The 26,634-nt window shown below is 66.8% G+C and overlaps 1 protein-coding gene across 1 annotated transcript in view; it reads right to left on the bottom strand.

The window, feature by feature from the left end:
• Positions 1 to 551: 551 nt before the first annotated feature.
• COL5A1 (collagen type V alpha 1 chain) overlaps positions 552 to 26,634 on the bottom strand; it is a 94,828-nt gene continuing 68,745 nt past the window's right edge. The window contains 28 exon segments of the mRNA XM_059658474.1: positions 552 to 2,627; positions 4,264 to 4,497; positions 7,398 to 7,466; positions 11,234 to 11,346; positions 11,435 to 11,690; positions 12,470 to 12,523; positions 13,052 to 13,087; positions 13,980 to 14,033; positions 14,465 to 14,572; positions 15,414 to 15,467; positions 15,547 to 15,600; positions 15,790 to 15,897; positions 16,399 to 16,452; positions 17,115 to 17,168; positions 18,265 to 18,318; positions 18,576 to 18,629; positions 19,132 to 19,239; positions 19,944 to 19,997; positions 20,141 to 20,248; positions 20,333 to 20,386; positions 21,261 to 21,368; positions 21,463 to 21,516; positions 21,634 to 21,687; positions 22,711 to 22,818; positions 23,931 to 24,038; positions 24,690 to 24,743; positions 24,838 to 24,927; positions 26,177 to 26,284. Coding sequence (XP_059514457.1) covers positions 2,481 to 2,627; positions 4,264 to 4,497; positions 7,398 to 7,466; positions 11,234 to 11,346; positions 11,435 to 11,690; positions 12,470 to 12,523; positions 13,052 to 13,087; positions 13,980 to 14,033; positions 14,465 to 14,572; positions 15,414 to 15,467; positions 15,547 to 15,600; positions 15,790 to 15,897; positions 16,399 to 16,452; positions 17,115 to 17,168; positions 18,265 to 18,318; positions 18,576 to 18,629; positions 19,132 to 19,239; positions 19,944 to 19,997; positions 20,141 to 20,248; positions 20,333 to 20,386; positions 21,261 to 21,368; positions 21,463 to 21,516; positions 21,634 to 21,687; positions 22,711 to 22,818; positions 23,931 to 24,038; positions 24,690 to 24,743; positions 24,838 to 24,927; positions 26,177 to 26,284 — 2,511 coding nt within the window. The 3' untranslated portion in view covers positions 552 to 2,480.

Genomic DNA, 26,634 nt, shown 5'->3' with positions numbered 1-26,634 from the left:
GAGGCCCGGCCAGGCCAGTGTCACCTTCAGGATGAGAGAGAGAGAGAGAGAGAGAGGGAGAGACGGAGAGAGAGAGGGAGAGAGAGAGAGAGGGGGGGGGGAGAGAGAGAGAGGGAGAGAGGGAGAGAGAGAGAGAGGGAGAGAGAGGGGGAGAGAGAGAGAGAGAGGGGGAGAGAGAGGGAGAGAGAGAGGGAGAGAGAGAGGGAGAGAGGGAGAGAGAGAGAGAGGGAGAGAGAGGGGGAGAGAGAGAGAGAGAGAGAGAGAGAGGGAGAGAGAGAGAGAGAGAGAGAGAGAGAGAGGGAGAGAGAGAGAGAGAGAGAGAGAGAGGGAGAGGGAGAGGGGGGGGGGCAGAGGATTCTGAAACGCCCTTTCCTGGGCAGCACAGCTGAAACGCCGGCCCTGTCGGCCGTGCACCACGTCACGTGACATATTGTCAGGGCCTGAGGTCTCGAATCGTTACCACGGGTTTTGTTTTCCGATAGTTCTCTCCCTCCGCGTATGTCCAGTTACACAGATCAGGAGGGAAGAGAATAAAGTGAGGCCGACAGACCTTCTGCAAATATAGAAGTGCTTTTATTGCATAGACCGTGGCTACGTGGTCTGGGGGGACGGGCACGTTTGAGTTCGGCACAAAGTACAGCTTGGAAGGTTGGCCAATGGAGGGAGGAAATGACAGGAGGGAAGGAGGGTGGACGAGAAATCAAACCGGAATCACATGACCTGGAGAGCCCCCGGGGTGCGCACGGCGGCCTGGGGCACGGCTTTTCCGCTGAGGGACGGACGGACGGACGGACGGACGGGACAGTCATGGCCGCGTGCCGGGTCCCACAGTCTCTGGAAGCGGCTTCTCTCTGGCAGGAGCAGGACGGATTTCCCGGGCGATCGGGGAATCCTCGCGGGTGGTGGTCGGTTTCTGGCGGCCGTGCCATGGCTTCCTGAGCCGGATCCACGTGTGGACAGGCGGGGCAGGTCGAGGACGCACCGAGGTCCTCCCACGGGGCCCCGCGTGCGGGAGGCGGGGAGCCCCGGGAGGGCCGCTTTCACAGTACAGGGGGCCTGCCCGCCGCCGCGGTCCTCGCCCCCGAGCCGTGCAGGTGTCGCCGATGGAAACCCAAGTTTTGTACCTGGGACGGGCCGCTGGCCGCCCTGCGGGGACTCACAAAGTTCATCGCCCGTGTGTCCCCGAGTGGGGAGCCCGCGGGCAGCACCAAGGCCACCGAGTGGCTCCCGGGAATCAGCGACCACAGAAATTAGCACCAGACATCCGGGCCCGAGGACCACCTGCTACGGGGACCCTGCAGACGAGGCGGGAGCCTCTCGCTCTGCCTGTGTTTTCAAATCACAGGACGCAACCGGACGGGGTCACAGGTCTTGGGGGGTGTGCCTCGGGGCCCCGCGGGAAGGGAGGGACGGCATTTATCGCGGCGTCCTTGGTAGAAACCCAGACTGTGGAGGACGGTGGGGGGGTGGCCCGGCCAGGCCAGCGCCGCCTTCAGGATCTCGAGACAGATAGCACCACAGAGAGAGAGAGATAAGCACCGAGTTTCACTTAGCGACCGTCCGCAGAACACGCGGCCTCCTGCCCCGGACGCGCCCACTCGGGGTGGGTGGGGGGCATAGGGGGTTGCCGAGCCCATCTTTCACCCCAAGAGCCTGCCAGGAAGGCAGCGGGTAAATGCCTGCTCCCTCCCCACGGGAAAGCCCAGAGCTGATGAGACACGAAGGGTTGGTCCGAGTAGGGCCCGCACCTGGCGGCGGGACCCTCGCTGTTCTGGGCAGATTTCCAATCGCTGCACCTGCTCCTGCAGGGCGGGCGGGGGGGGCTCCCGGGTCTCGCCAGAGGGACTGCATCCAGCGCGGGCACACACCCCCGCCCCACCCTGTCCCCATCTCCCGTGGGACTGAGCTGGGCTTGCCTACGTGGCTGAAAGTCGGGGACACTGAACGGTTATGACAACACAGTACACACATTGACGCCATCACACACAGCACCTGGGACCGTGGTTGGCACGGGAACGGCTGACAGCTGGCCCTGAGCGAGCAGCCCGGGCTCCGCGGCTCCGACTTCCGCGGGGCGCGTCTGGGAACGTTTGTGGCAGGGCAGGGGGAACGCACATCTTCAAGTGGAATTTAAAAATGTCCTCTCCAAACCCCGCAGGCCCCCCGCCCGCCCCAGCCCTGTGAAGGCTCCACGGCGAGATCGCGTGGCCCGGCCCATCTGTGGAGTGCGATGCGGTGTAGACGGGACCGGCTGGAGACGGCGGCGGGGCGGCCCGGCCTGGGGGCCATCGGGGTCATGTGATTCGGCTCTGAGGTGGGGGCACGGCTCTTTCCCTTCGCTCTCTCTGGTTTGGGGTGCGTCCTGGCGGGGTGCCGGGGCGCGGATGAGGTCGGGGATGGGACGAGGGGCCTTCGCTGTCCAGGACACCCCCAGGCGGCGTGCTGAGGTCACGAGGTTGGTCGCGGGGTCGGCGCGGCTCCTAGCCCAGGAAGCAAGCCGGTCCCACCTCAAATCCGAACTTCTGGGCCGCCTCCCCGAAGTCGTTGAACATGATGTCCACGATGGGCACCTGCTCGACCTTGGGCGTGTCGATCTCCAGCACCGTCTTCTGGTAGCCTTTCCGGGTCTGGGGGTGTCGGGGCGGGGAGCAGGGGCGTCAGGCCGCGCAGCCTCTAGGGGTGGCCCCTGCCCCACCACACCCGCCCGGTCCCCCCATGTCCCATTCAGCCCCCTCCATAGCCAGGAGCCGGGAGCCGGGAGCCGGGAGTGGGGCTGGGACGGGGCCCGCAGCCATTCGGACCCACCTAGTCCCTGCCAGGCGGGCACCCCCGTCGCCTCATAGATTCCCCCCAAGGAGGTCTCGCCAGGACTGTGGGCTCCACCCACACCAGGGGCCCTTGTTAAAAACTCAGCACCCATGATGGCGCCAGCAGGCTGGCCGCACTCACAAGAGCAAGAAGAGGAGGGGGCCTGGGTAAACTGAGGCACGAGGGCGCGGGCAGCTCAGGAGAGTGACCTGCACCTCCCCATCGGCAAGTTCTGTTTGGCGTCACCAGGTCCCCACCGTTTCATGGGCTGATTCTGCCCTGGCACCACGGTGGCATGGGCGGGGCCACACACGGGGTCCCTTTAGGCCGTGGGAGCCGGGAAGCTCAAAGCCAGAGTCCCGGCTCGGGCCAGCCCTGCCTCTCTGTTCTGCCTCCTCATCTCCCGTCACAGCGCGGCCCCTGCCAGTGGCTGTCTGTCAGAAACAGTCCCAGGAGCGGGTCCACCGGGCTCAGCTCCAGCCCAATGCGGTTCCCAGCTCCTAGGCGAGGGGGGTGCCCGGGGCGGCCCGGGAGCCGGTGCTACGGTTAACTTCCCGGCGGGAGGCAGAGAAGCGGGACATTCTCCTTCTGCCCCGTCCCCCCTTCCGGCCTCCCGGGAGCAGCTGGGGGTGCGTGTCAGGAGCAGGAAGGGCCTCCTGGGCGCAGGGCGGGCTCTGGCCCTGCCAGGGGTGGAGCCGCCCTGGCCTGTGCCAGTGGGATCTGGCCTGGGGGGCAGCGGGCAGGTCCTCGGAACAGGTGGTGCGGAGGGCAGGGATCTGAGGGCACAGCTCAGAGCCGACGTGCAGACCCGAGGTGCTGACCCTCCCCGAGGAACCCCGCCTGGTTCTTGGGGGCCACACGTGGGGTGCAGAGCAGGGCCAGCATCCCGGCCCAGAGGCCAAGAAGCAAATGAGAACCCAGCCCTGACCGGCCGTGCGGCCTGCGCTAGCCTGTCCCCTCCTGGGCCTGTCGCCCCTTCCCCGCGGCGGCACGGGGTCCGGGGAGCTGCCCTAACGCGGGCGGGGCTGCCGGGGATCCACAGCGAGTGGTTGCTGTCATCGCCCCGCGTCTGTAGGCCGTCCCAGCACAGCCACAGCCTCGGGAGCAAACCCAGTCTCCGCTCGGTCCACCCATTCCCGAACGGACCTGCCTGAGCAGAGGGCCCGGCCTCCGAGTGGACGTCACATGGGAGGGGCTTGTGGCCTGGGCTCCCAGCCCTTCCCCAGGCCCTCCCCACCGGCCCTTCCCCCAGGCCCTCTGTGGGGCGGCCAGGGTCAGCCACGTGCTCAGAGCAGCAGCCAGGGGGCGCTCCTCATTTGGGCTCCCAGGGCCCCGGCCCGGCACCCGGCTCAGGGCCTGGCCAGGGTCCGTGCCCAGGAAATGGGTGTGGACTGAAGGAACTGCTCCAGGCGCGAACGAGTCCCACCCCCGAGGCAGCGCCCACGCGATGCTCACCGCGCAGCCGTCCATCAGGGCATGGATGTAGGGGCTGTTGTCGTAGGACATCTCCTCGTCGTTGGAGCCCAGGAAGCGCATGGCCTTGTCGTAGCTGCCCGTGGCCGCGTCCTGCCAGGCCACCGACTGGTAGCAGTTGTAGGTGATGTTCTGGTTGGCGGAGGCGCTGAGCAGGCGCAGGAACGTCATCTGGACCACGCCCACGGGGCTGCCCTCGGCGTCCACATAGGACAGCTGTGGGGGGACAGGAGGAGGGCGCTCAGCTGAGGGGGACACAGGCGCTGACGCAGCCCCTAGGACAACGCTCACGGCGGCGCCTTCACCCGCGGGCCCTCTCCTCCGCAGCGTGAGCCACACGTCCCGCCGAGGCCGGCACACACCAGCTCTGTGGGGTCCCTGAGCCACACCTCATTTTTCAGGAACCTAAGTAACCCCCCACTTCTGTGCCCGGCCCCATCCTGCAGGGCTCCATGCACGTGCCTCCTCCTCCAGGAAGCCCCTCTGGGTTAGGTGCCTCAGCCTCACCTTGGCCTGTCTCCGCGTCCACCTTCCCCCCCGGGGCGTGGGGCGTAGGCGCCCGGGGCTGGGAAGGCAGCCCTTTCTGGACCTCCCTGTCTCTGTGCCCCGAGGCGGCCAAAGGCTCATTAGGTCCCGTTCATGGTGAACGCCCTGTGCTGAGGGCCAGTGATGGGCGAGGCCTGGCCAGGGGGCCTGCGAATGCAGCCAGAGGGCCAGGCCCCGGGAGCACCCAGGCCAGCAGGAAGCCCGGCCCCCCGGAGGGTCACGGCCGTACGGCCAAGAGCTGGGAGGTGGGGTGACCGGGCGCCCTCTTGGAGCCGCAGGGGCGCCCTGGGATGTCCCCGCCCCCCACCGGGCACGGAATCCAGGGCAGACAGAGGGGCCTTTCAGCCACGGGTGGTCACTTGCCAGGCTGAACCGGGTGCCCGGGCACCCCTCTCCATCAGCCAACACAGGGCCAGGGCCAGAGGGTGTGCTGCTCTCTAGGGCCCTCCCCAGCGTCACCAACAGACATCCCCCTGGGCTCCCCAGCCAGTGGGGCGCGGAGCCGGCGCAGGGTGTGGGGCTGGCGACGGGCGTACGGAGGGAGCGGTCCCTGTCTCTTTACCCCCGCGGGAGCATGGGCCTCTGAGTCTGGGGCTCCGCCTGGGGCCGCAGCTGCCTCCTGACCCCGAGACAGCGCGTCTCTCCCGCCCTCCCTTGGGGAGCCAGGCTCTCCTCACTCCCACGCCCGCCGAGCGAGGGTGGCATCGTGCGGGCGGAAAAGGCCAGGCTGAGCCGCCAGCCCTCCCCAGAGAGGTGCGTGGAACACGGAGAATCCACTGGACTCTGTCCCCGCCACGGACGGTGGGGCCAGCCTGGCGGGCTCCTTCCCGCAGGGCGGGGGGCACAGAGCCACTGGCCGGCGCCCCCAGACGCCCCCGGAGGACTTGGGGGGAGGACTGAATACCCACCGTGGCCGGCCGTCAGGTGCTCCTCGGGGAAAGGTGACTGACTCGGGAGAGGACGCAGGCGGGGGTGGGGGTGGGGGAAGGAGGGGGTCGCAGGGAGGCAGCGGGGGCCGGACACGGAGGACCTGCAGCTGCCCAGGGCCGGGGTGGAACCCAGATCCACTGTGACCCTGCCCTCGTGGGCAAGGGCCCTGCACTACCATCTTCACGGGGCACGGCCCGGTCTGCCGGCCCCAGAGGCCCCTGTTCCCTCGAGGAGGGACAGCACCTCTGTCCTGTCCACTCGCAGGGCCAGAGCCGGACAAGACGAGTGGGCACAACAGGAGCTTCGCCCTGTCCCTCCAGCCTCCGCCCCGCCAGCCTCGCCTTCTGTCTGTGACACAGGACACTGGCCGAGGTAGGCTCCTGGGGCTGTGGCTGGAACAAAGGACCCGTAATGTCTGGAGGACCCCACTGCCTCCCTGGCTCTGGGCGGCCCCCCGACTCCTGCGCCCATCACCCTGACCCTCCGCCCACCAGGCTGAGCCCCCGGGCAATGGGTCCAGCCCCTGGGCTCCAGGTCCTCCGTGTGCCAGTGGAGAGGGGGCAGGAGAGGGGGAGGAGGGCAGAGCAGACGGGAGGCCAGAGAGGCAGTGCCCACGGGCGTGGCCAGCTGAGCATGGGCCTGCGGTGTTGGCAAGACCTGGGCAATTGGAAAGGGGCTGTGCGGGCGTGCAGTATCCATCAGCCACGGGCGCCTTGGGGTAGAGGAAGGAAGGGTGTTCAGAGCGTGACCGGGCATAGCGACCTGGAAGCCACTGCTCCGCGTGCCCGTGGGGGCGTGGCCCCTGTGCCCACAGGAGAGGCTGGGGGCGGGACCGAGGGTGCAGGTCAGGTCAGAAGCCTCCTGCCCAAGAGCTCGCTTCCGGGGAGGAAGCTCCGCCCTCAGGGGCCGCCTGTGGGGACGACTAGACGGAGGCGGGACCACGGGAAGCAGAGGGTCCTCAGGGCAGCACAGGCCACAGCTGGGAGCCCGGCTGTGAACTCGGGAGACGGCGCAGACTCAGGCCAACGCCGCTGAGGCGTCCGGGGTGGGGTGCCCTCTGGGCACCACGGCCACTGGTCTCTCGGGCACAGACCCGTCTGTCTCCCAGGGACTAGAAGGCGCCTCACTCTGTTCTTTCAAGGGACACCACGTGTTTTCATTTGGGGGGGCGGTCATTGAAGGCCGCTACCCAGGAGTCAGAACAGACACTGACGTAGCCATTTGGGGCGCATCTGAGACGCCCCGGGCCAGCTCGGCCATCAGAACGGCCTTCGGGCCGGGCAGGGCCCAGCGGACGGGCCCTGGGGAGACCCCAGTGGTCCACTGACCTGGGACCTGCCCCCAAGACTGAGCAGGAAACCAACCATAAAGAATTAAAAAAAAAAAAAAAACAAAACAAGACCGAGCCAGAGTCTGCATCCCGGCAGCGGTGGCTCCGGCGCCCTGAACGCCCTGCAGGACCGGAGCCGCGTGTGCCCAGGCTGACGGGAGCGGCCGGGGGGTGGCGGGGTGTCCAGCTGTCGCGTGCCGTGGAGCGCTTCGGCCAGAGGGGCGGGAGCAGGTGCGGCCCGGCGGCCGCAGGTCCCATGCAGAGCCGCGAGCCAGGCCGTGCGGCAAGCAGGCGGCGCCGGGGCACTTACCAGCGACCCGCGCTTGAACTGGCTATACCAGGTGGCGGGCTGCTCTTTGGGCCAGCGGGCCATCTTACTCTGGAAGATAGGACACGGGCGCGTTGAGGGCACCGCGGGGCAGGGCCGCCTTACCAGTTTCCCGCGCTTGAATTCACTGAACCAGGAGCCCGGGTTCTCTTTGGGCCAAGAGGTGATTCTGGCCTGAAGGCGGAGCAGGGGGCGCCGAGGGAGAGAAAGAAGGACAGGTTACTCTCTTGCCTGCCACGGGCGACCCGTCCCGCCCTCCCCCGCGGGGGTCGCAGTGCCCGGCCGGGAAGGACTCTGTGGGTGCCTCTGACTGCCCCAGAGCCGAGGCACCTGCTTCATGTGCTCAGTTTATCCAGCATCGGGGCCCCTGGTCCTGCTCAGTGCCTGCGGCCTGAACGAATGAGTGAGTGAATGAACGAGTGAATGAGTGAGTGAATGAACGAGTGAATGAATGAGTGAATGAACGAGTGAATGAATGAATGAGTGAATGAGTGAGTGAACGAATGAATGAGTGAATGAATGAATGAGTGAATGAGTGAGTGAACGAATGAATGAGTGACTGAGTGAGTGAATGAATGAGTGAATGAGTGAGTGAGTGAGTGAGTGAGTGAATGAGTGAGTAAATGAATCAATTCCAGTGAGACAGCAGGAGCAACATTGGCTGATGGGGTCAGGGAAGGACCTGGTGGCGGGGTGTGGCTCTGTCTGTATGGCCACCACCTGGGACAGGTGGGCAGGGCTCACGGTGACACAGCTGGACCAGCTCGGTGTGAGCGGTGGGTGCGTGTGCTGTGTGTGTGCACGCGTGGGCTCCGTGTGGTGCGTGTGGTGGGGTGCACGCCCTCGGAGGAGTGACCTGGGGAACCCCCTGCAGCACAGCGCCTGTCCCCCTGCGGGAGGGAGGGGCCTCCCTGTGGAGTTCGCAGGGGCCGAGGCCGCAGGGATGCTGTGGAGGCAGGAATGGGCCTGAGGGAACGAGTGAGTGAGGGCCCCGCCAGGGGAGCCGTGCGGCCGGCGGGGGGCCAAGGGGCAGAGCCACGGCTGCTGGCGTGTCCACGTGCTGCAGGACAGAGACTGCCGGCCTGTCCCAGTCCACGGGGCGCTGCCTGCGGGTCAGTATCCCTGCCCCGTCCCCCGCTGTCCTCTGAGCTGGCCTCGGGCAGGAGCAGGATCGGGACCCCCTGGAGGACGAGGGTGTCCAGCCGCCCCGGCCCCTCAGGATGCCCCGCCCTCCTGCTTTGGGGCCCGCACCCGTGGCTGTGGGGACCTGCTCAGAGGGCGGCCTCCTCGGGGACAGGACCAGGGCCTCGGGCAGGCGCTCGCCTCACCCCAGCTTCTGCCCGACACCCCCACCCTCCTGCGGCCCAGCGGACCAGGCGGAGGGCCTCCACCTGCCGGGGCTGTGGCCGGGCCCATGCCCGAGGCTCCCGCCCGGGACGCCTGGCTGGCAGCACACGCGCCGAGGAGGAGGGCGGGCGGCGGGTCGCTCAGCACCCCACCGCCGGCTGCCCGGATGCCCCACCAGCCGGGGCCCCGGGAGCGCGTCCTGCCAGCTGACCGGCAGCGAGGCCACTGGCAGAGGACGGGCAGTGACAGGAAGCGTGAGAAGCTGTGCCCTCCCCTGACGCTCCTCCTGGCCTCTGCCCATGGGGGCCCCGGGTGGGCATCTCCTCTCAACCCTCAGGGACCGCTGCTGGGAGTGCAGGCCCCCCAGGGGTTTAGGTTCTGGGTGTGAGGGCACATAAAAATGGGGTCCTTGCCCGGCCGACGGGGCTCAGGGGTTGGGCGTCCAGGAGGTCACAGTTCGATTCCCCGTCAGGGCCCGTGCCCAGGTTGTGGGCTTGATCCCGGGTGTGGGACGAGCAGGAGGCAGTCAATCAATGATTCTCTCATCATGGATGTTTTGATCTCTCTCTCCCTTTCCTGTTCTCTCTGACATCAATAAAAGTATTTTAAAATAAAATAAAACTGAGGTCCTTGCTCTTGCCGGTGCGCTCAGTGGTTAGAGCACGGCCCCTCACACCAGAGGGTCTCATGTTGGAGTCCCGGTCAAGGGCATGCACCTGGGTTGCAGGTCCACTCCTGCCCCCCATTGGGGGGTATGCAGGAGGCAGCCAGTGGATGTTCTCTCTCCCTCCTCCCTCCCTACCCCCCTCCTCCAAAAAGCCTTGGGAAAATCCCCTCGGGCGGGGATGAAAGATCAAGGAGAGGTCCTCAAACTGCCTGCCTGTCAGTCAGTGTGGAGCCCAGGTCCCGCGTGGGCTCCCGGCCCAGGGCTGACTCCCTGGCTGCAGTGGACTCAGGCTCGGGCTCAGGGCTCGGGCTTAGGGTTTAGGGCTTAGGGCTTAGGGTTTAGGGCTTAGGGCTTAGGGTTTAGGGCTTAGGGTTTAGGGCTCAGGGCTCGGGCTTAGGGTTTAGGGCTTAGGGCTTAGGGCTTAGGGTTTAGGGCTCAGGGCTCGGGCTTAGGGCTTAGGGCTCGGGCCTGCTCTCTGCAGACAGTGCTCCTGGGCGCTGCGGCCACCAGGGAGCTGAGGCTGCAGCTGCTGACTGCCGCCCGAGCCTGAACCTCACGGCAAACCGGCCCCAAGGACCGGCCGCCCTTGTCCCAGGACAGCCAGCCGTCCCAGGGGGACATCGGGAGGGGCTGCCAGGCCCACGCCCAGGGCACTGTGGCCGGCGTCTCTGTGACCTTCCCCACTAGAGGCCCTGTCCTCCTCACCAGTCCCGGGCCCAGCCTCCGACTCACACATGACAGAAAGCAACACACCCGTACACACACACACACACACACAATCCACACGCCTGTCCACACACACACACACACACACACACCATCCACACGCCTGGCTGCACACACACACACACACACACACACACACCATCCACACTCCTGTCCACACACACACGCACACACACACACACCATCCACTCGCCCATCCACACACACACACACACACACCATCCACACGCCCGTCCACACACACACACACACATACACCATCCACATGCCTGTCCACACACACACACACACACACCATCCACTCGCCCGTCCACACACACACACACACACACACACACACCATCCACACGCCCGTCCACACACACACACACACACACCATCCACACGCCTGGCTGCACACACACACACACACACACACACACACCATCCACACGCCTGTCCACACACACACACACACACACACCATCCACACGCCCGTCCACACACACACACACACACACACCATCCACACGCCCGTCCACACACACACACACACACCATCCACACGCCCGTCCACACACACACACACACACACCCGTTCACACACACATCAGCGTCCCCCCTGGCGGACAGGCTTTGAGGCCAGAGGTGACTGGGAAGTCGATGCCCACAAATCGCAGCGGGTGAGCCCGAGGGAAGTCCACCAACCACAGGGCGGACTGCGCTCGGGGACAGCAGCAAAGCCGCCAAAGCGACGGCGCCAGAATCAGGGGCCGCCGGCTTCTCCAAGATGCGCCGGGTCCCTGTGCCCCAGGTCCTCCACGGGCTACGGGGTGGTCTGAGGTCAGAACTGGGGAGTCACTTAGGGAGGGAGCTGACCAGCTGTGGCTGGAACCCCAGCACCAGGGGTGGTGGGGAGACCAGAGCTGGCGTCCGTCCACTTCCGAAACCCGGGGCTGCAGCCCCATCTCATCACTAATAACCCCCACTGCCCCTTACGGCCACCTCGGGAGCAAACGTCGACGAGAAACCGGCCAGTTTCCACTCCAAAAGCTGCCCCCGTGAGCCCGAGGCAGGCGGCTGGCGGGCGGGCACTCACCCCCTCGGACTTCTTGTCGGGGAAGACGCACGTGGCCCCCCCGGCCGTGAAGTTGCAGTAAACTTTGAAGGAGTCCCGGGAGCAGCCCTGGTTCGGGTCGACCCAGTATTCGCCTGCGGGGGGGAGGGGGAGTGTGAGGACCCGCCCGGGGCCTGCCGCTGGGCCCACCCAGCCCCGTGAGCCCGGGCCCGCGCGCCCCACCGTCGGGGAAGTCCGGGTGGCAGAGCTGCAGGTCCTTGCAGGTGCGGGCGGGGTTCTCCTGGGTGCCCAGTGGCCGCTTCATCTGCTCGATCTCCAGCTTGAGGGAGTTGAGCGAGCCGAAGATCTCCTCCATGCCATCCGCGTAGTCCACGTAGCTCTCGCCCTCCCCGTCGTCCAGCATCTGGCTGGCGTCGATGTTCCGCCGCGCCCTGGACGCCTGGATCGGCAGCGGCTGGATGACCTCGCCCGGGGGGCCCTGGGGTGGGAGAGGGGCGGCCGTGGGTGGGACAGGACAGGGCGGGTGGGCCCGGGGCTGCACACACCTCCATCTCAGTACGCATCCTGCCCTCTCCCCTGCCTCTGGAACATTCCACCCGTCTCCGCCGCTGGGCCTTGTCGGCACCGAGCACCTCCCTCCTCGGACCGCATCCGGGTGCCCTGGAGGTCCGGTTCCTGCCCCAGCCGCCCCACCCGCTGTCCGCTCTGCGCCAGCCCTCAGCAGCGCGCCCCAGGCTGGTGTTCCCGTCTGTTCTCAGCGAGGCTCAAAGCACCCGACGCGGCTGCACACAGTGGGGCTGCAGGAGGCTGACAAGGCCCGAGCCTTGTGCTCCTGGGGCTGCGTCAGGCATCCAGAGGCTGCGCTGCCAAAGGGGGCGCTGCCTGCACCTTAAGGCCTTGTCTACTGCGCCCACCCCACATGCACACACACGCACACATGTGCACATACATGCACACACACAGGGATGCACACATATGTGTGCACACACGCGCGCTTTCTCCTCTCTCCCTGTCTCTCATCTCCTCTCCCTGTCTGTCCTCCCTCTGTCTGTCTCTCCCTCTCTGCCTCCCCCAGGGAGCCCGCCTGGGTTACATTCCCTTGGCTTCTCCCAGGGACAGGCCCGCCCTGCCACTGTCACGCCCTGTCACGCTCCATAAGGTTGGTTTGGAAATTGAGCGGCACAGACATATCTTCGCACGGCGCCCTCGGCGCTAGGGGAACCCCCACCCCCACGGGCACGTCCTCAGGCTGCTCACCGGTGGGCCTGGGGGTCCTGGGTGGCCTGCCTCACCCTTCGGGCCAGTGGGACCCTGGTGGGGGGAGAAGAACCAACTCTGATCACGGGGGCCTGCGGGGACCCGGACTCCCTGGGGTCCCTGACAGCCCGTGTGGTGGACGGGGCAGGTCTAACATGCAGGGAGGTGACAGCTCCCCTCGCCCCTCCACCGCCCCCGAGATGGGAGCTAGGGGGACCAGGTCCTTCCTGCTGGGCAGAGACACAGCCACCCCCTCAGGCTGGAGTGAGCTCAGGACAGGACAGTAGGGGAGCAGCGCGACCCATGTGGGCCAGGGGAGCGCGGGGCTCAGGGTGGGACACATGCAGGGTGCACACCCCCCCCGGGTGACGGGGCCCCTGCAGAATGCACCCCCCCCGGGTGACGGGGTCCCTGCAGGGTGCACACCCTCCCCCCCCGGGTGACGGGGTCCCTGCAGGGTGCACACCCCCCCCGGGTGACAGGGTCCCTGCAGGGTGCACCCCCCCGGGTGACGGGGCCCCTGCAGGGTGCACACACACCCCCCCCGGGTGACGGGGCCCCTGCAGGGTGCACACCACTTACCGAGGAGCCCTTAGCACCTTTGGGACCGGGAGGACCCTGTGGAGAGGAGGCGGAGCATTAGCGAGCAGGAGGCCCCTTCACCCCTGGGCACCCACCTTTGACACCAGTCCTTTGGGCCGGGCCTGGTCTTCACCCTCTTGCATCCGTGTCCCCCTTCCCAGGAGCCTACACTGGACTCATGGACTGGGAGGCGGGGTGTGGGGGTGGCTGGTGCTCACCACAGCGGTGGGGAATGTCCTGTCCACCAGGGTCGGCCTCCCAACCCCCCTCAGCCGGAATCACATGCAGGCAGCGGAGGGAGAGGGCGAGAGGGCGAGCTGGCCCAGCCCCTGGCGCAGTGCCCTCCGGCCCGCAGGCAGCCGCAGCCCGCCGGTCCCGCATCAGCCGGGGGCCCCTGGGCCATGGGGACCCAGGCCCTGGCCCAGGTGGTGCGGAGGCTGATGGGGATGGGCAGGCACAGGCTCCAGGCCAAGGGAAATAACTTTAAAGGACTGGGTATTGCCCGACCGGGTTGCTCAGTGGTTGAGCATCGACCTATGAACCAGGAGGTCACGGTTCGATTCCCGGTCAGAGCACAGGCCCGGGTTGCGGGCTCCATCCCCAGTGTGGGGCGTGCAGGAGGCAGCCGATCCATGATTCTCTCTCATCATTGATGATTCTATCTCTCTCTCCCTCTCCCTTCCTCTCTCTGAAATCAATAAAAAATATATTTAAAGTTTTCTAAAAAGTTGAAACAATCATTAAAAAAATAAATCCTGGCTGAGCAGCAGCCGTGCTCTGTCGCTGGGAACCCCGTGGGAGTGAGGACCCTCGGGCCCCCATCCTGGGTTCTCACTGTCCTGACTCCCCAGCTGCACAGGGCCCACGACCGGACCCCCCTCCCTGCTCTCCCAGCAACAACCGGGACCACACCCTCCCAGATACGCACCGGCAGGCCTGGGGGGCCCGGGGGGCCGAGGGGGCCGGAGGGACCAGTGATCCCCTGTGAGGAGCGGAAAATGCGGTTATCAGGACAAGGGGGTACAGAGCCCCGTTCCCGCCCAACAGCACATCCAGGCCACGCCCGCATCTCCCCTCCCGCTGCCCTCCGGCCCTGAGCCCCTCCATGTGGAGCCAGGGCCTGATCCAGCCAGGAGGCCGGCCGTCCCCAGGTCCCCAGGTCCCCAGGTCCCCAGGCTGAGAATCGCCACCACCTCCTGCAGAGAGGTGGCGGGAATGTCTGCCCGTGCGGCCGCCGCGCTGTGGGCAGGGCACAGGCCGCAGTCAGGGCCGCCGCTGGGTTCCGGCCGCTCCCGTCTGCACTGGGGGCCAGAGGCTGCCTCCGTCCTGGCCTTAGCGCCTGCCCGGGGCACAGAGAGCCCACGGGTCCTGATGCCCTTGCCCCCAGGCGCTGGCTGGGGCCGCCTCACCCACCTGCTCTCCCTTGGGGCCGGAGGAGCCCTGCGGGCCGGGGAGGCCGCGGTCGCCCTTCTCGCCCTGCTCGCCCGGAGGCCCGATGAGTCCGATCAGGCCTGGGTGACCCTGTGGGAACGAAGGCGTGAGGACAGCGGCCGTGGCAGAGCCTCAGGTCCCACGGGGGGCAGTGAGACGGGCAGCACGCCACAGGTGCCACGCCACGCCACACCACGCCACGGGCGCCACCAGCTGACCTCTCCTGAATGGAAAGAAGCCTGGAGGGCAGTCGAGGGACTCGGCCGCGGGTCTGACGTGGAAAACCCTAAGAGAACGTCCCAGACCCTGGCCAGGGGTCAGGGTATCTTGAGGGACCCTGTCCAGGCGCCTCTGCCCGTTTCCATGGTGAACACACGTGGGACAGCACCGGGCAGGCAGCGTGACAGGCTCTCGCGGACACAATCGCTACCGTCACGCTTTTGTTTCTAAAGGATCAATCCTCTGCACAGGTTCGGTGCGACTGCTTGCTTTCTATGAGCCGCAGAAAGTTCTGGAAGGGCTCCTCCAGCTTTCGCGGTGTTAGGGGGCGGGGTGGGTGTGAGGGTGAAAGAGGAAGACCCCACACCCCCCCTCTACACAGTCACTGGGCTCGTGAGTGAGCTTGACATTTACAAATAAAAGAATGTTCGCCCAGAAAACCACTCCTGATGGGAGGGCATGCGGCGCTGCCCCCACCCCCACCCCCCCGCCATGTCCTGTGAGGGAGCCGGAGACGGCGTCCCCGCGAGCGATGCCCTTCACTGAGCCCTCTGTGCCCCGGGCCCGCGTCTCCCACCAGCACAGCTTTGCTTTCCGAGTCGCCACCTCCCGGCTGCCCACCCCAGGCTCTGGCGGGCGAGGGTGCAGGCTTGTTGCCTTGGCAGCCACGGAGTGCAAGGGGCCCCGGGTCACGACCCTGTGACCCCCTTACCTTTTCCCCTTTGGGGCCAGAGTCTCCTTTGAGGCCGGGGAGTCCTGGGGGGCCCTGCGGGGGGAGGGGAGGGTCAGGTTCTCTCCCAATCCCGCCTCCACCATGGCCAGGGGCTCCCCGGGGCGTCACTCACCATGGGCCCGGGGGGGCCGTCGGGGCCTGGGGATCCCGGGAGACCTTGTTCACCCTGAAACACAGCCGGCTCCGTGTGAGCGCCCCTGTGCCCGCCCCCGTGCCAGCTCCCCTCCCCCCTGCCCACCCCTGTGCCAGCTCCCCTCCCCCATGCCCGCCCCTGTGCCCGACCCCATGCCAGCTCCCGTCCCCCATGCCCGCCCCCGTGCCCACACCGCCCCCTGCCAGGCCTCCTGTCACTCACCACAGGGCCGGGGATCCCTCGCAGGCCATCAGGCCCGGGCTTCCCGGGGGCCCCCTGCGGGCCGATGGGGCCAGTCTTCCCAGGAGGACCCTCCAAGCCGGCTTCCCCCTGCAGGCGGCAAGGAGAACGCATGGGCCCATGCAGGGCGCTGGTCACCCGGCCCGGGGCACTGCTCGGACCTGAGCACCCCCAGGTATCCCGGGGGGGGGGCTATTTTCCATGTTCCTATGGAAGCCGCCTGGCCTTCCTCCATCTCACAGCCAGCTGGGCTCCCAGCCCCAGGGGTCACGCCAGCTACTGCGATTCCGGCAGCTACGGCGGCCCCACGCGTGTGCTGGCTGCAGTGGGGCCCGCATCCCGCCCTCCCCGCCCTCGGGGGCAGCGTCATGGCTGAGGTGGCCCGGCCGGACCCAGGCCCGAGGCCGCGCAGCGCTGGGCCTGGCGGGACAGACTCTGGTGCCAGGACCCTGCACCCAGCGCCCCAAGCCACCCCCGAGCCGCCCTGTTTGGGGAGGCTGATGGCCCAGCCCAGGCACAGTGAGGGCCGCCCCCGGGCTTTCCCACGCCGCCCAGGCCGCCTCCCTGACCCCCGCAGGCGAGGGCTGTTACCTTGGCTCCTTTCTCCCCCTGTCGGCCTTCAGGGCCTGCGGGCCCCGGGGGACCCTAGAGCAGCAAGAGAAACACGATGAGGGAGGAGTTGGCTGCAGGTCCCAGGGAACAGGGTCTGCAGGGGGACAGGCCTGGGGGGGAGGGGCATGGGGGTCGTCCCTGGGCCCCTGGCCAGCGGGATGCAGGACCCCAGATGCAGCCAGAGTGACTCCGGCCTGGAGCAGGTCCCAGGTCAGCGTGAGGCGCCCTGGCTGCTGTGAGTGCGGGGGGCCTGGCTGCTGTGAGGGGGGCTCTGGGTGCTGTGAGTGAGGGGGGCCTGGCTGCGGTGAGGGGGGCTCCCTCTCTGGGTTCCACACCCCACAGCTCAGTTTCTGCAGCTGCAGCAGCAAAAGGCCCATCACTGAACGTGCATGAACCGCCTGGGGCCTGTGCTGCCTCTCAGAGGCCTGGCCCGGGGAGGGGGAGCCCAGCCTTGGGGTGTTTATCTCCCCGTCAGCCATCACGCTGGCGTCAGCACTGGGCCCTCCTCAGAGGCGCAGGCGCATGGACAGGTCTGAGGCTCCATGACGCGCGGGAAGCTGAAGGGAGGACACGCTTTGCAGAAGCACTTTCCCGCCAGCACTCAGCGCCCGGGCCCCCGCCAGGGAGGGGGAGGGGAGGGGGAGGGGGAGAGCTGCATGCGGACTTGGCCGGAGAGGCCTCGCAGAGTCCTTTACCCGTTTTCCCGGAGGCCCGGACGGACCCGGTTCACCAGTGGGGCCCGGGGATCCCTGGAGTCAGAGAGAGAACCGGGGTGAGTCGGGTCGGGGGTCGGTGCGGAGGCGCAGCAGGGCCGGGCTGGGCTCGGGCCGGAAGAACACGCTGAGCCCGTGTCCTGGGCAGCCCGACCCTGACCCCCATCTCGGGGGGCTGACGTGCCCGCCCCCCTTACCTCACTCCCCTCACCCCCCATCCCGCTCCCAGGACCCCAGTGACGGGCTCGCCGCCTGTGAGCGTGGCCGGCTGGACGCGGACGCGGAGGCACAGGGAGGACAGTGTCTCCGCAAGGGCGCCGGGCGGGGAGGGCAGCTGCGGGGACCCGGGCACTGAGGGCGCCATCACAGGGACTCAGCGGGAAACAGCGTCTCAAACCCTCCACGCAGGGCAGAAGGCAGCCTCTGTGCGAGCTCAGCCAGGGGCAGACGGGAGAGCCCCTCCCAGGAGGGACAGGACCCGGCCCAGCAGGAACAGCCGCCCTGCCCTGGCCGGTTGCTCAGTGGGTAGCACATCGGCCAGCGGACAGAAGGGTCCCGGGTTCCATTCCCGGTCAAGGGCACAGGCCCGGGTTGTGGGCTCCATCCCCAGTGGGGGGCGAGCAGGAGGCAGCCGATCCATGATTCTCTCATCACTGATGTTTCTATCTTCCCGCTCCTCTTCCTCTCTGACATCAATAAATTAAAAAATAGAGCAAGCGACCCCTGAGCGTGGGCGGCTCTGGGCAGGTGACGGGCTCCCTCCTGGGAAGGGCCGTGCTCTCCAGCCCCGACGGGAGGGCCACGGTCCCTGCACGGTCAGGAACCAACGGAACCAGCCGACGGGGTTTGGGTTTGGTCAGAAATGAACAAAGCGTCCGGCCGGCGGGGTCAGTGGTTGAGCATCGACCTGTGAGCCGGGAGGTCAGGGTTCGATCCCGGCCAGGGCACAGGCCGGGGCTGCAGGCTCGATCCCCAGTGGGGGGCGTGCGGGAGGCAGCTGATGGATGTTTCTCCCTCACATCAATGTTTCTCTCTCTCTCCCTTCCTGTCTTTCTAAAATCAATAAAAACATTTTTTTTTTTTAAAAAAAAGAAATGAACAAAGCAAGTCCCAAAGGTCACGGCGCACTCACCGTCTGCCCGGCCTCGCCGTCGTCCCCTTTGTCGCCAGGGGGGCCATCCTGCCCCTGTGGGGATGAAAGCAAGTTCCTTCAGCCTCCGGACGGCACCCGAGTCCCGTCCCCCAAATCCAAGCCCATCGGGTGGGCGGGGCACAGCGCGCTCAAAGCTGGGGACCGCGTCTGCACCTGACCCAGATGGAGGCCCCTTGGGAGGGCACCGTGCCCCATGGGGAGCTCACGGATAACCCCCCGGAAAGAAAGCACGGGCTGCAGAGGCCGGTCAGCATCGGGGGGACGGACGGCTCAGGGCCTCAAACACCTACCGCGGGGCCGGGCTCTCCGGGGGGACCGGGATCTCCGGGGAAACCGACGGGGCCCTGAAATGGAGAAAGAGGCGCGTGCAGGCCCTCAGCCCTGGCCGAGCGCACCCTGCCCGCCAGCGCCGCGTGAAGGCCGCCCCACCCCACCCCCGCCCCTGGAACAGCCTGCGCCTCTGAGGCCGCCGTGCCCTTCGCCCCGGGAGCCCTTCTGGGCATCGTCCGAGTCCCACACGAGCCTGGGGCGGGCGGCCAGAGCCTGCCCCCTCGCTCCCCGGAGGCCTCCCTTCCTCTGAGCTCCCGGCTGGAACCTGGCTTCTCGCACATGCAGCTCAGGAGCCTCCCTGACGCTGAGCCAGGCGGCAGCAGGAGGGGCGTGGGCATGTGGGCACGGCGCCCTCCCAGCCCGCTCCCTGCCCGCTCAGCTCCCCTGCCTGGGCTCAGGGTCGGGGTGAGAACCTCCAGGCGCTTCCCGGGACCCGACGCAGGATGATGGAGGGGCTCCGGACCAGAACCCCTGCCCAGCCTCGGGCGCGGGCACTGCTGCGGCTCAGCTACTCACGGGGCTGCCTTTGGGGCCGTCGTCGCCGGGCGGGCCTTTGGGTCCAGGGGGTCCAGCAGCACCAGAAGGGCCCGCCTCGCCCTTCTCCCCCCTCTCGCCTTTGGGTCCCTGCAGGGAAGGCCACGCCATGAGCCCAGAGCGAGGCGCTGGCCCGCGGGGCCCTGGGTGGCACACGGTCCCCCCCACTCCCCGGCTCAGTGGGCCCGGTGGGGGTGGGGGCTGGGCCTCAGGGGCTGGGCAGCTCCCCAAGGAGCCACTGGCTTTCTGGGGCCTCGGAGGCTGCAACTGCCTCTGGGGGAGGGACCGGCCTGGACCAGACAGTGGGCAGCACGGACCCTGAGGGGCCCCTTCTCTGGGTTCATGGGGTGGGGGGGGCGGGGAGCAGCGGGATGCCAAGGAGACCTCTGCCCACCAGCCACCTCCTGGGCCCCAAGGACCCCCCGCAGCCTGAGGGAGTTCACGTCTGACCGCAGGGGTCTGAGCAGTCCCTCTCAGGGCTGTGGAGGGGACACTGCCCACAGTTACCGCAGCCCGTGGAAGGGCCCGGAACACCACGGCCACCCAGCCACCGGCAGCCGCCAGTCACATGTGCTAACATCTGCCTGCACACCCACACACATGCACATACATGCACATGGGTGCACACATGCACACGAACATCTACACACGCACACACGTGCGCCCTCTTTTTTGCAGCGCCCGTGAGGGAGGCACAAGAGGACCCGTGGCTCCGATTCCTGGATGGGAAACCGAGGCAGAGCGGGAGCTCCCCCCCCCCCCCCGTGCACGGTGCCCCCCAGCCACTCACTCACCGGGGGGCCCCCTTCTCCGGGAAGGCCAGGCTCTCCAGCTTCGCCAGGCTCGCCCTGAGGAGGAAACGTGGTCACGTGGGGCCGAGAGCAATGGCTCCAACACCCGGGTTCTTCACACACACACGTGCACACACATGCACACACACGCACACGTGCGCACACCCTCAGGGGCCACGGCAACACGGGGGCGGAGTCACCTTCTCTCCCACGGCTCCAGGGTTGCCTATTCCTCCGGGGGGGCCTTGCGGCCCGTCAGCACCTGGCGCTCCAGACGGTCCTCGGGGGCCGGGGGGGCCGGGGGGGCCCTAGGAGAAGGAGGGCATCGGACACGGAGAAATGCCGACTTGGCCGCAATCGAAGCCGGCCGCCGCCCGGTCCCGCACACTTACCATCTGGCCCACGTCGCCCGTCTCGCCCTTCTCGCCTGGAGGCCCCGGCAGACCCTGAGAACAGGAGGGGGCTGAGCAGGGCAGCACACCCGGCCCGCACCCCCGGCGACCGGCTCCCAGCACCGCCCGGCCGGGCAGGGGCCTCGGGATGTGCGTCTAAGCGCAGCGCTAAACACGAGGACACCCTGTGACTCGGCCCGAGTCGGCCCAGGAAAGAATGAGAGGAACGGGCGAAGGATGGACACAGGCTCACTGCGACCCCCCAAACAGGGGACCTGCGAGCCGACGGCGGCGGAGGGTGCGGGTTCATCAGGCACCGCCAAGTGCCGGACACGACACAGTGACCACACCCCATGGCCTCAGGGACACAGCGACCACACCCCACGGCCTCAGGGACACAGCGACCACACCCCACGGCCTCAGGGACAAAGGCACCACGACACCTTTGGAGACGATTCCGTGGCAGCAACATGACACGGACGTGCAAGGAAGGGGGCAGCTGGGTCCAAGCTCCCCCCATGCACGACGGGATTCCGCTTTGCAGAAACCAAATAAAGTCATCGTGTGCATCTGTGTGTGACACACACACGCGGAAGGCGTGGCCATGACATGTGCCCCGTGTGTACAGCTGGCGTTCCTTCCCAGTGTGTGCTGAGAGGTCACTGCTGTTTCCGTACAATTGCCAGCACTTTCCAATGTTCCTACTACGGCCACGGAAGTGAGTGTCACGGCTTAACGTCGGTGCGGGCACCTCTGGGAGTGTGGGACCTTGCAGCCATTCCAGTGCATGGGGAGCCCCGGAGGCCCTGCAGCCAGCCTTGGTTCCCCCATTCTCACAATGACAGAGGGGAGGGGAGGCGGGGCAGGGCGGGGAGACAGCAGAGCGCAGGCACTGAAGTGGACCCCACCGTCCACACTCCCCAGTTACCTGCAGCCCCACGGGTCCAGGGGGCCCGGGGAAACCTCTGGGGCCTTCGTCACCCTTCTGCCCGAAAAGGCCCTGCTGGCCCCGGGGCCCCGGCTCTCCGTCCGCTCCCTGTGGGGACACGATGGGCGGGGTGAGGACTGCCTCCTGCTGCCCACGGCGGAGGGGTCGTGGGGTCTGAGCGGCCGGGGCCGCAGATACTCACCGAGGGGCCCGGCTGCCCGATGGGGCCTTGAGGACCCGTGGGCCCCGGCGGACCCTGTGGGAACAGACAGACACGGCTGCTTCCGGAGCCACAGCTGCGGCCCCGGGAGAGGCCGGCGGAGCAGGCGGGGCGTCCGGGTCATCAGCTCCGTCCCCGCCGCGTGGGCCTTACCTGCTCTCCTTTGTCCCCCTTGCTCCCCTTCTGCCCCGGCTCCCCGATCTCTCCCTGTGGGAAGGGGTGGGAGATCCGTCAGCCCCAAGCCATTCGGGTCTGATCTGCTCCCCGCGATTCATTTATCTTGGCGATTGAGAGTAACGGCCTCTCCACAGCGTTCCCAGGGGAACCGCTTCCCTGTGTTTTTATTTCCTGTTTAATATGAGAGCTGAAAGCACGAGGCCCCATCCGACGCTACACAGAACCTGAGCCGATTGGAAAAAGCGGTGAAATCCCAATGAAAACGTTTACTCCGCTCGTCAGGGTGTCTGACAGCAGCGGACACCTCGATTCTACGCTTGCAGAGCCACCCCGTCCCCCCGGGTCCCCGTGGGCGGCTGGCTCCACCACGGACACGCGGCACCGTCTGCAGCGAGCTGACCCCTCGGCAATGTCACCGGGGGTGTGGCACGTGGAATGTTAAGCGGAAGAGCTGAACCCGGCGTCTTCATTAAACAGTGTATCAGCTGCCAGCGCCACAGCACAGCGTGGGATCAAGGTATCAGCTGCCAGCGCTGGCCACGGTCACAGCGTGGGATCAATGTATCAGCTGCCAGCGCCACAGCACAGCGTGGGATCAAGGTATCAGCTGCAGCGCTGGCCACGGTCACAGCACCGATCAGAAGCCGTGGCCCTAGTGAGTGGGCGGCTAATCCTTCCAGGGCGGTCGTGGCCCAGCCGCCGAGTGAAGCTCCGTGAACGGGTGGAGTCGGGACTCGGTTCGGGGCATGAACTCCCCACTCGCTGCCCCCAGCGGCCTGGACCCGGCGCGAGAGGGAAGCTGGCCCCAAGCTCCCGCGAACTCGTTAATAAATTATAATATCGATGAGGCCCTCTCACACATGAAAGGGCACTTGGATCTCGCTTATCACCACCCACGTGTGAGCTATTCCGAAATCACCCGTGAACTCGGAGGGAGGGCGCAGTCGCCCTGCCCTGGAGCCCCTGTGTCTAAAGTGGCCGCCCTGATCCGGCCTCCGGGCACTGGCCAGCGGCCGGCACCGCTCGGGGCAGGAGGGGCCTCGGCTCTCTTACCTTATCACCATCTTCTCCGGGGGGGCCCACAGGGCCGGCCGGGCCGGGGAGCCCCACCGGACCCTGGAGACCATCGCGACCAGCGGGGCCTTGTGGGCCTTTCTCGCCCTGAAGAGGAGAGAAGCCCCACCGTCACACGCAGCTCGTCAGCTCCGCCCCCGGGCGGCCCCGGGCAGGGCAGTGCCCCGTCCCAATGGGCTTCAGCCAGACCGCTGAGGCCCACCCTCTCCACCGCTCCCAGGCAGCACTGCCCCATCCTTGGGGGGCTGCTTCCACAGCGGGGAAACTGAGGCACCCATGGTGAGCAGCAGAGCCTGGATCCGAAGCTGGCCCAGCAGTCCCCGTGCGGGAGCCCCTAAGCCTGGGACCGGGACGGCTGAGTCCCAGCCTCGCCAACTTCACTAGCCTCGGTTCTCTGCCAACACCCTCCCTGCCCAACACGCGTGCACACACTCACACACATTACACACACATCACACACATGTGCGCACACATTACACACATGTGTGCACACTCACACACATTACAAACATGTGCGCACACGTTACACGCATGTGCACACTCACATACATTATGCACGCTCACACGGCACACATGTGCACGCCCACCCACACTCACATGCCACACACGTGCACACACACTCACACACAGTGTCGGGTCTAAATGCCACCAGCCCTGCGACAGGGCGCTCCCCACGTGCACCTTTCCTGCCTGCGCCTCCCCCTCAGCTCCCACTGAGCATCTCCCCCTCACTGAGCCCCACACCAGGCCCTGCCGGGGGTCTCCGTGGGGTTCACTGGGACGGGGTGATCGGGGCCCAGAAGAGGCTTATCTTCCCATCACACGTCTCCCCCCTTCTCTCCTCCACACCTGCCCCGACCACCCAGGGGGCGCCTGCCCAGAGCCTGGCCCAGACGAAGGCGGCCCCCGTTTGGGCACTGTCCCAGCCCCCGTGCCAGCACGTGTCGGGCACAGATGCGCAGGCGTGACTGGCTGATCTTGCCGGGAGCTGCCCAGCACCCTCCCGCCCAGGAGACCCATGAAAGAACCTGGCCAGCTTAGGGCCCCGCCCCCCGGACCTCAGTCAGGACACACCTGGCCCATACACCCACCTGGCACACACTCACCCACCCGGAGGACCTCAAACCACCTCCTCCCCCATCCTGCAGCCCCCAGGTGAGGGGGTGGGGGGGTCCCCGGCGCCTCCGAGTGGTACTTACCGGCGCTCCCTTCTCCCCGGCTGGCCCTGGGGGTCCCTGGGGCCCAGGTCTCCCTGGAATTCCGATGGGCCCGGCGGCTCCGGCTGGACCTCTCTCCCCCGGAGATCCCTGGGGTGGGGCAAGAAAGAGGTTCGTTTCCAGGCTCCCCATCTGCACAGACTCCCTCAAGCACTGCGATCCACCACCCGCCTCGCTCCAGAGCCCTCAGTGGCTCCCTAGTGCCTTCGCAGACTCTTTGGTCCTGCGTTTGCGGCTCTGCGTTTCTGCCCCTCAAACCCGGTAACGGCCTCTCTCCCACAATTCCAAGCACATGCCTGCTCCCCGCACCCCAGTGACTGAGAACGTCCCCTTTAAGGGCCTCCTGGAATGACCATCAGTTGAACAGGCAGCAGGTGAACGTACCTTGACCCACAGCTCTGGGGTCGGCCTCCCACCTGTGCGGGCTCAGCCCTGCCTCGGCGGCCCCGGGCGTGCAGACAGCCCACCCCTGAGCCCAGCTTAGAGGCCACGGGCTCCGTCCGCTCCCTCCCGCGGCTCCCGGCCCCTCCCAGCTGCCATGCAGCCACTCGGCCTCCCTCTCAACTGCACGGTCCCCACTGGGCCTTTGTCACCCGCTGCCACTCAGGACAAGCTCCCGTCCACCTCCCCCCAGGCCTCCCTCCGCCACGGCCTTTGAGGACCCACGGCGGGACCCCGTCTTCCCTGCAGGGTGGGTTCTGAGCCAGAGGACGGGAAAGGCTTTGGGGGTAACACACTCACCGCGGGGCCCGGCGGGCCTGGGGGGCCCTCGCTGCCTTTCAGTCCAAGTGCTCCCTGCCAAGCAACGAGGTCGGGGTCAAGGGCGCGGCGGGGAGAGGCGCCCCGGCTGGGCAGTGTCCCCTCCAGCCCCCACCGGCCCCTTACTCACCACTGGACCGGGGAGCCCTCGGTCCCCGGGGAAGCCGCGCAATCCGGGGGGGCCGTCCTTCCCGGGGAGGCCAGCAGGGCCTGGGTCCCCCTGAAATGAGAGCCACAGGTGGTGAGCAGGGCCGGGGCCATGGGAGCTGCGGGAGGGGGCACTTCCGGGCGCTGGGCTTTAAAGGAACCGGAGTCCTGACTGGACTCGCTGGTTGGCAGCTCCGCACCCTGGAGCGTGGCCCAAGCTGGCACCTGGGGGCCCGTGGTCAGGCCGCCGTGCGTGGTTCTGGGGGCGGGGGCTGGGCAGAGCGGTTCCGCCCGTGTCCGCCTTCCTGTGGATTTGGGGTCCTCAGAAGAGGCAGCCACAGCCAAGGGCTGGGGCATCGCCCCAAAGGCAGGCGGTGCCGAAGGCTCTTGCTTCAAGCCCCAAACCACATTCTGCCAAGAGGCCCCTGAGCCTGAGCCTTCGTGCGGGTGCATTAAAGCTGCGATCTCTTCCAGAATTTTCTCTGGGGCCCAACATGGGAGCATTGGGGTCTCTGAACCGGCTTGCCCTTAACCTCCTTTCCAAACTCGGGGCGGCCTCCACATGACGGGGACCGACACCTGCACCTGCCTGTTCCATGTGCAGACACATCTACCTATAGGCCATGCGCACGCACATCTGCTCTTCAAGTATGTGTGTATTCAGGTGTATATACGCACACACACATACGTATACACACACACATACGTATACACACACATACACATACGTGCGTGTAATGTTCTCAGTATTTCTTCACTGGCTGTACTTTACTTTATTAAGTCTGCTCCCTTGCACGTGGCCGTATGAAAGGTTGGAGAGCTCACATTTCCTGTGTCACTCACAGGAAAACTGAGAAGGGAAGGCCGGCTCATTTTTATGCTAATCCACAGGAATTCCTACCACCCCCCGACCCCAGGCTGGGGCAGGGCAGGGGCTTCCCGGGGACAGAGGGACGCAGAGCCAGGGCCGGGAGGGAAGACAGAGAGGCACCCTCCTCTGTTGTCATTGTCTATTCTTTTGTCCCTAACGGTGGGGGATTGTTTTAAGGGTCGCTTTCCAGGAAACATAGAACACTGCCCAGGCAGAAGGGCAAGGAAGGTTTGATCCCCAGACCCTTTAGGTCCAGCGCTGCGGCGGGTCAGCCCATCCCCTTTCTAATCGAGCAGCAGGGGCTACGCTCATGGTCAGGGCAGTGGCTGGCATGGGGAGCGCCTGTCCGAGAAATGACGCGTCCATCAGCGAAGAGCAGCAGCAAACAGACCACACACAGCAATGATCCCGGGGGAAAGTCCGGGCTGGTGAGGAGGTCTGAGCGACTCACCTTCGTCCCTTCTTTCCCAGCAAGGCCCGGGAGGCCCTGCTCACCTGGGGGGCCTGGGGGCCCCGGGTGGCCACGCTCGCCCATCGGGCCAGTCTCTCCGGTGGGACCCTGTGGGAAGATCAGCATCAGCCACAACTGTCAAGGGACGCCCAAGGGAGCCACCTTCTGTTCCTCAATCTAAGGACCGGCCTGGCTGCGGAGGCCGAGAGCCCACGGTGCACCCACACCCTCACCCTCACGTGGCTTTGCAAGTCTCCCCTTCTGGTCAGAACCCAGGAAGGAGAAGCCCAGAGGCGCCACGCCCTGGTCCTGTTTCCCGGGTGTCGCAGGGAAACAGGGCAGCGAGGGCGGCCACGTCTGCCACCAGAGCGGCTCGGGCCCATGCTCCTGCAGCCCGTGGCTGTGGCGGGTCAGTGTCTCACTTCCTGTCCATTAGGTGTGAACGTCCCAGGACACGG

This window comes from Myotis daubentonii, chromosome 11 (genome assembly GCF_963259705.1).
Source record: "Myotis daubentonii chromosome 11, mMyoDau2.1, whole genome shotgun sequence".
NCBI lineage: Eukaryota > Metazoa > Chordata > Mammalia > Chiroptera > Vespertilionidae > Myotis > Myotis daubentonii.
This window is presented reverse-complemented; position numbering and strand designations above follow the sequence as displayed.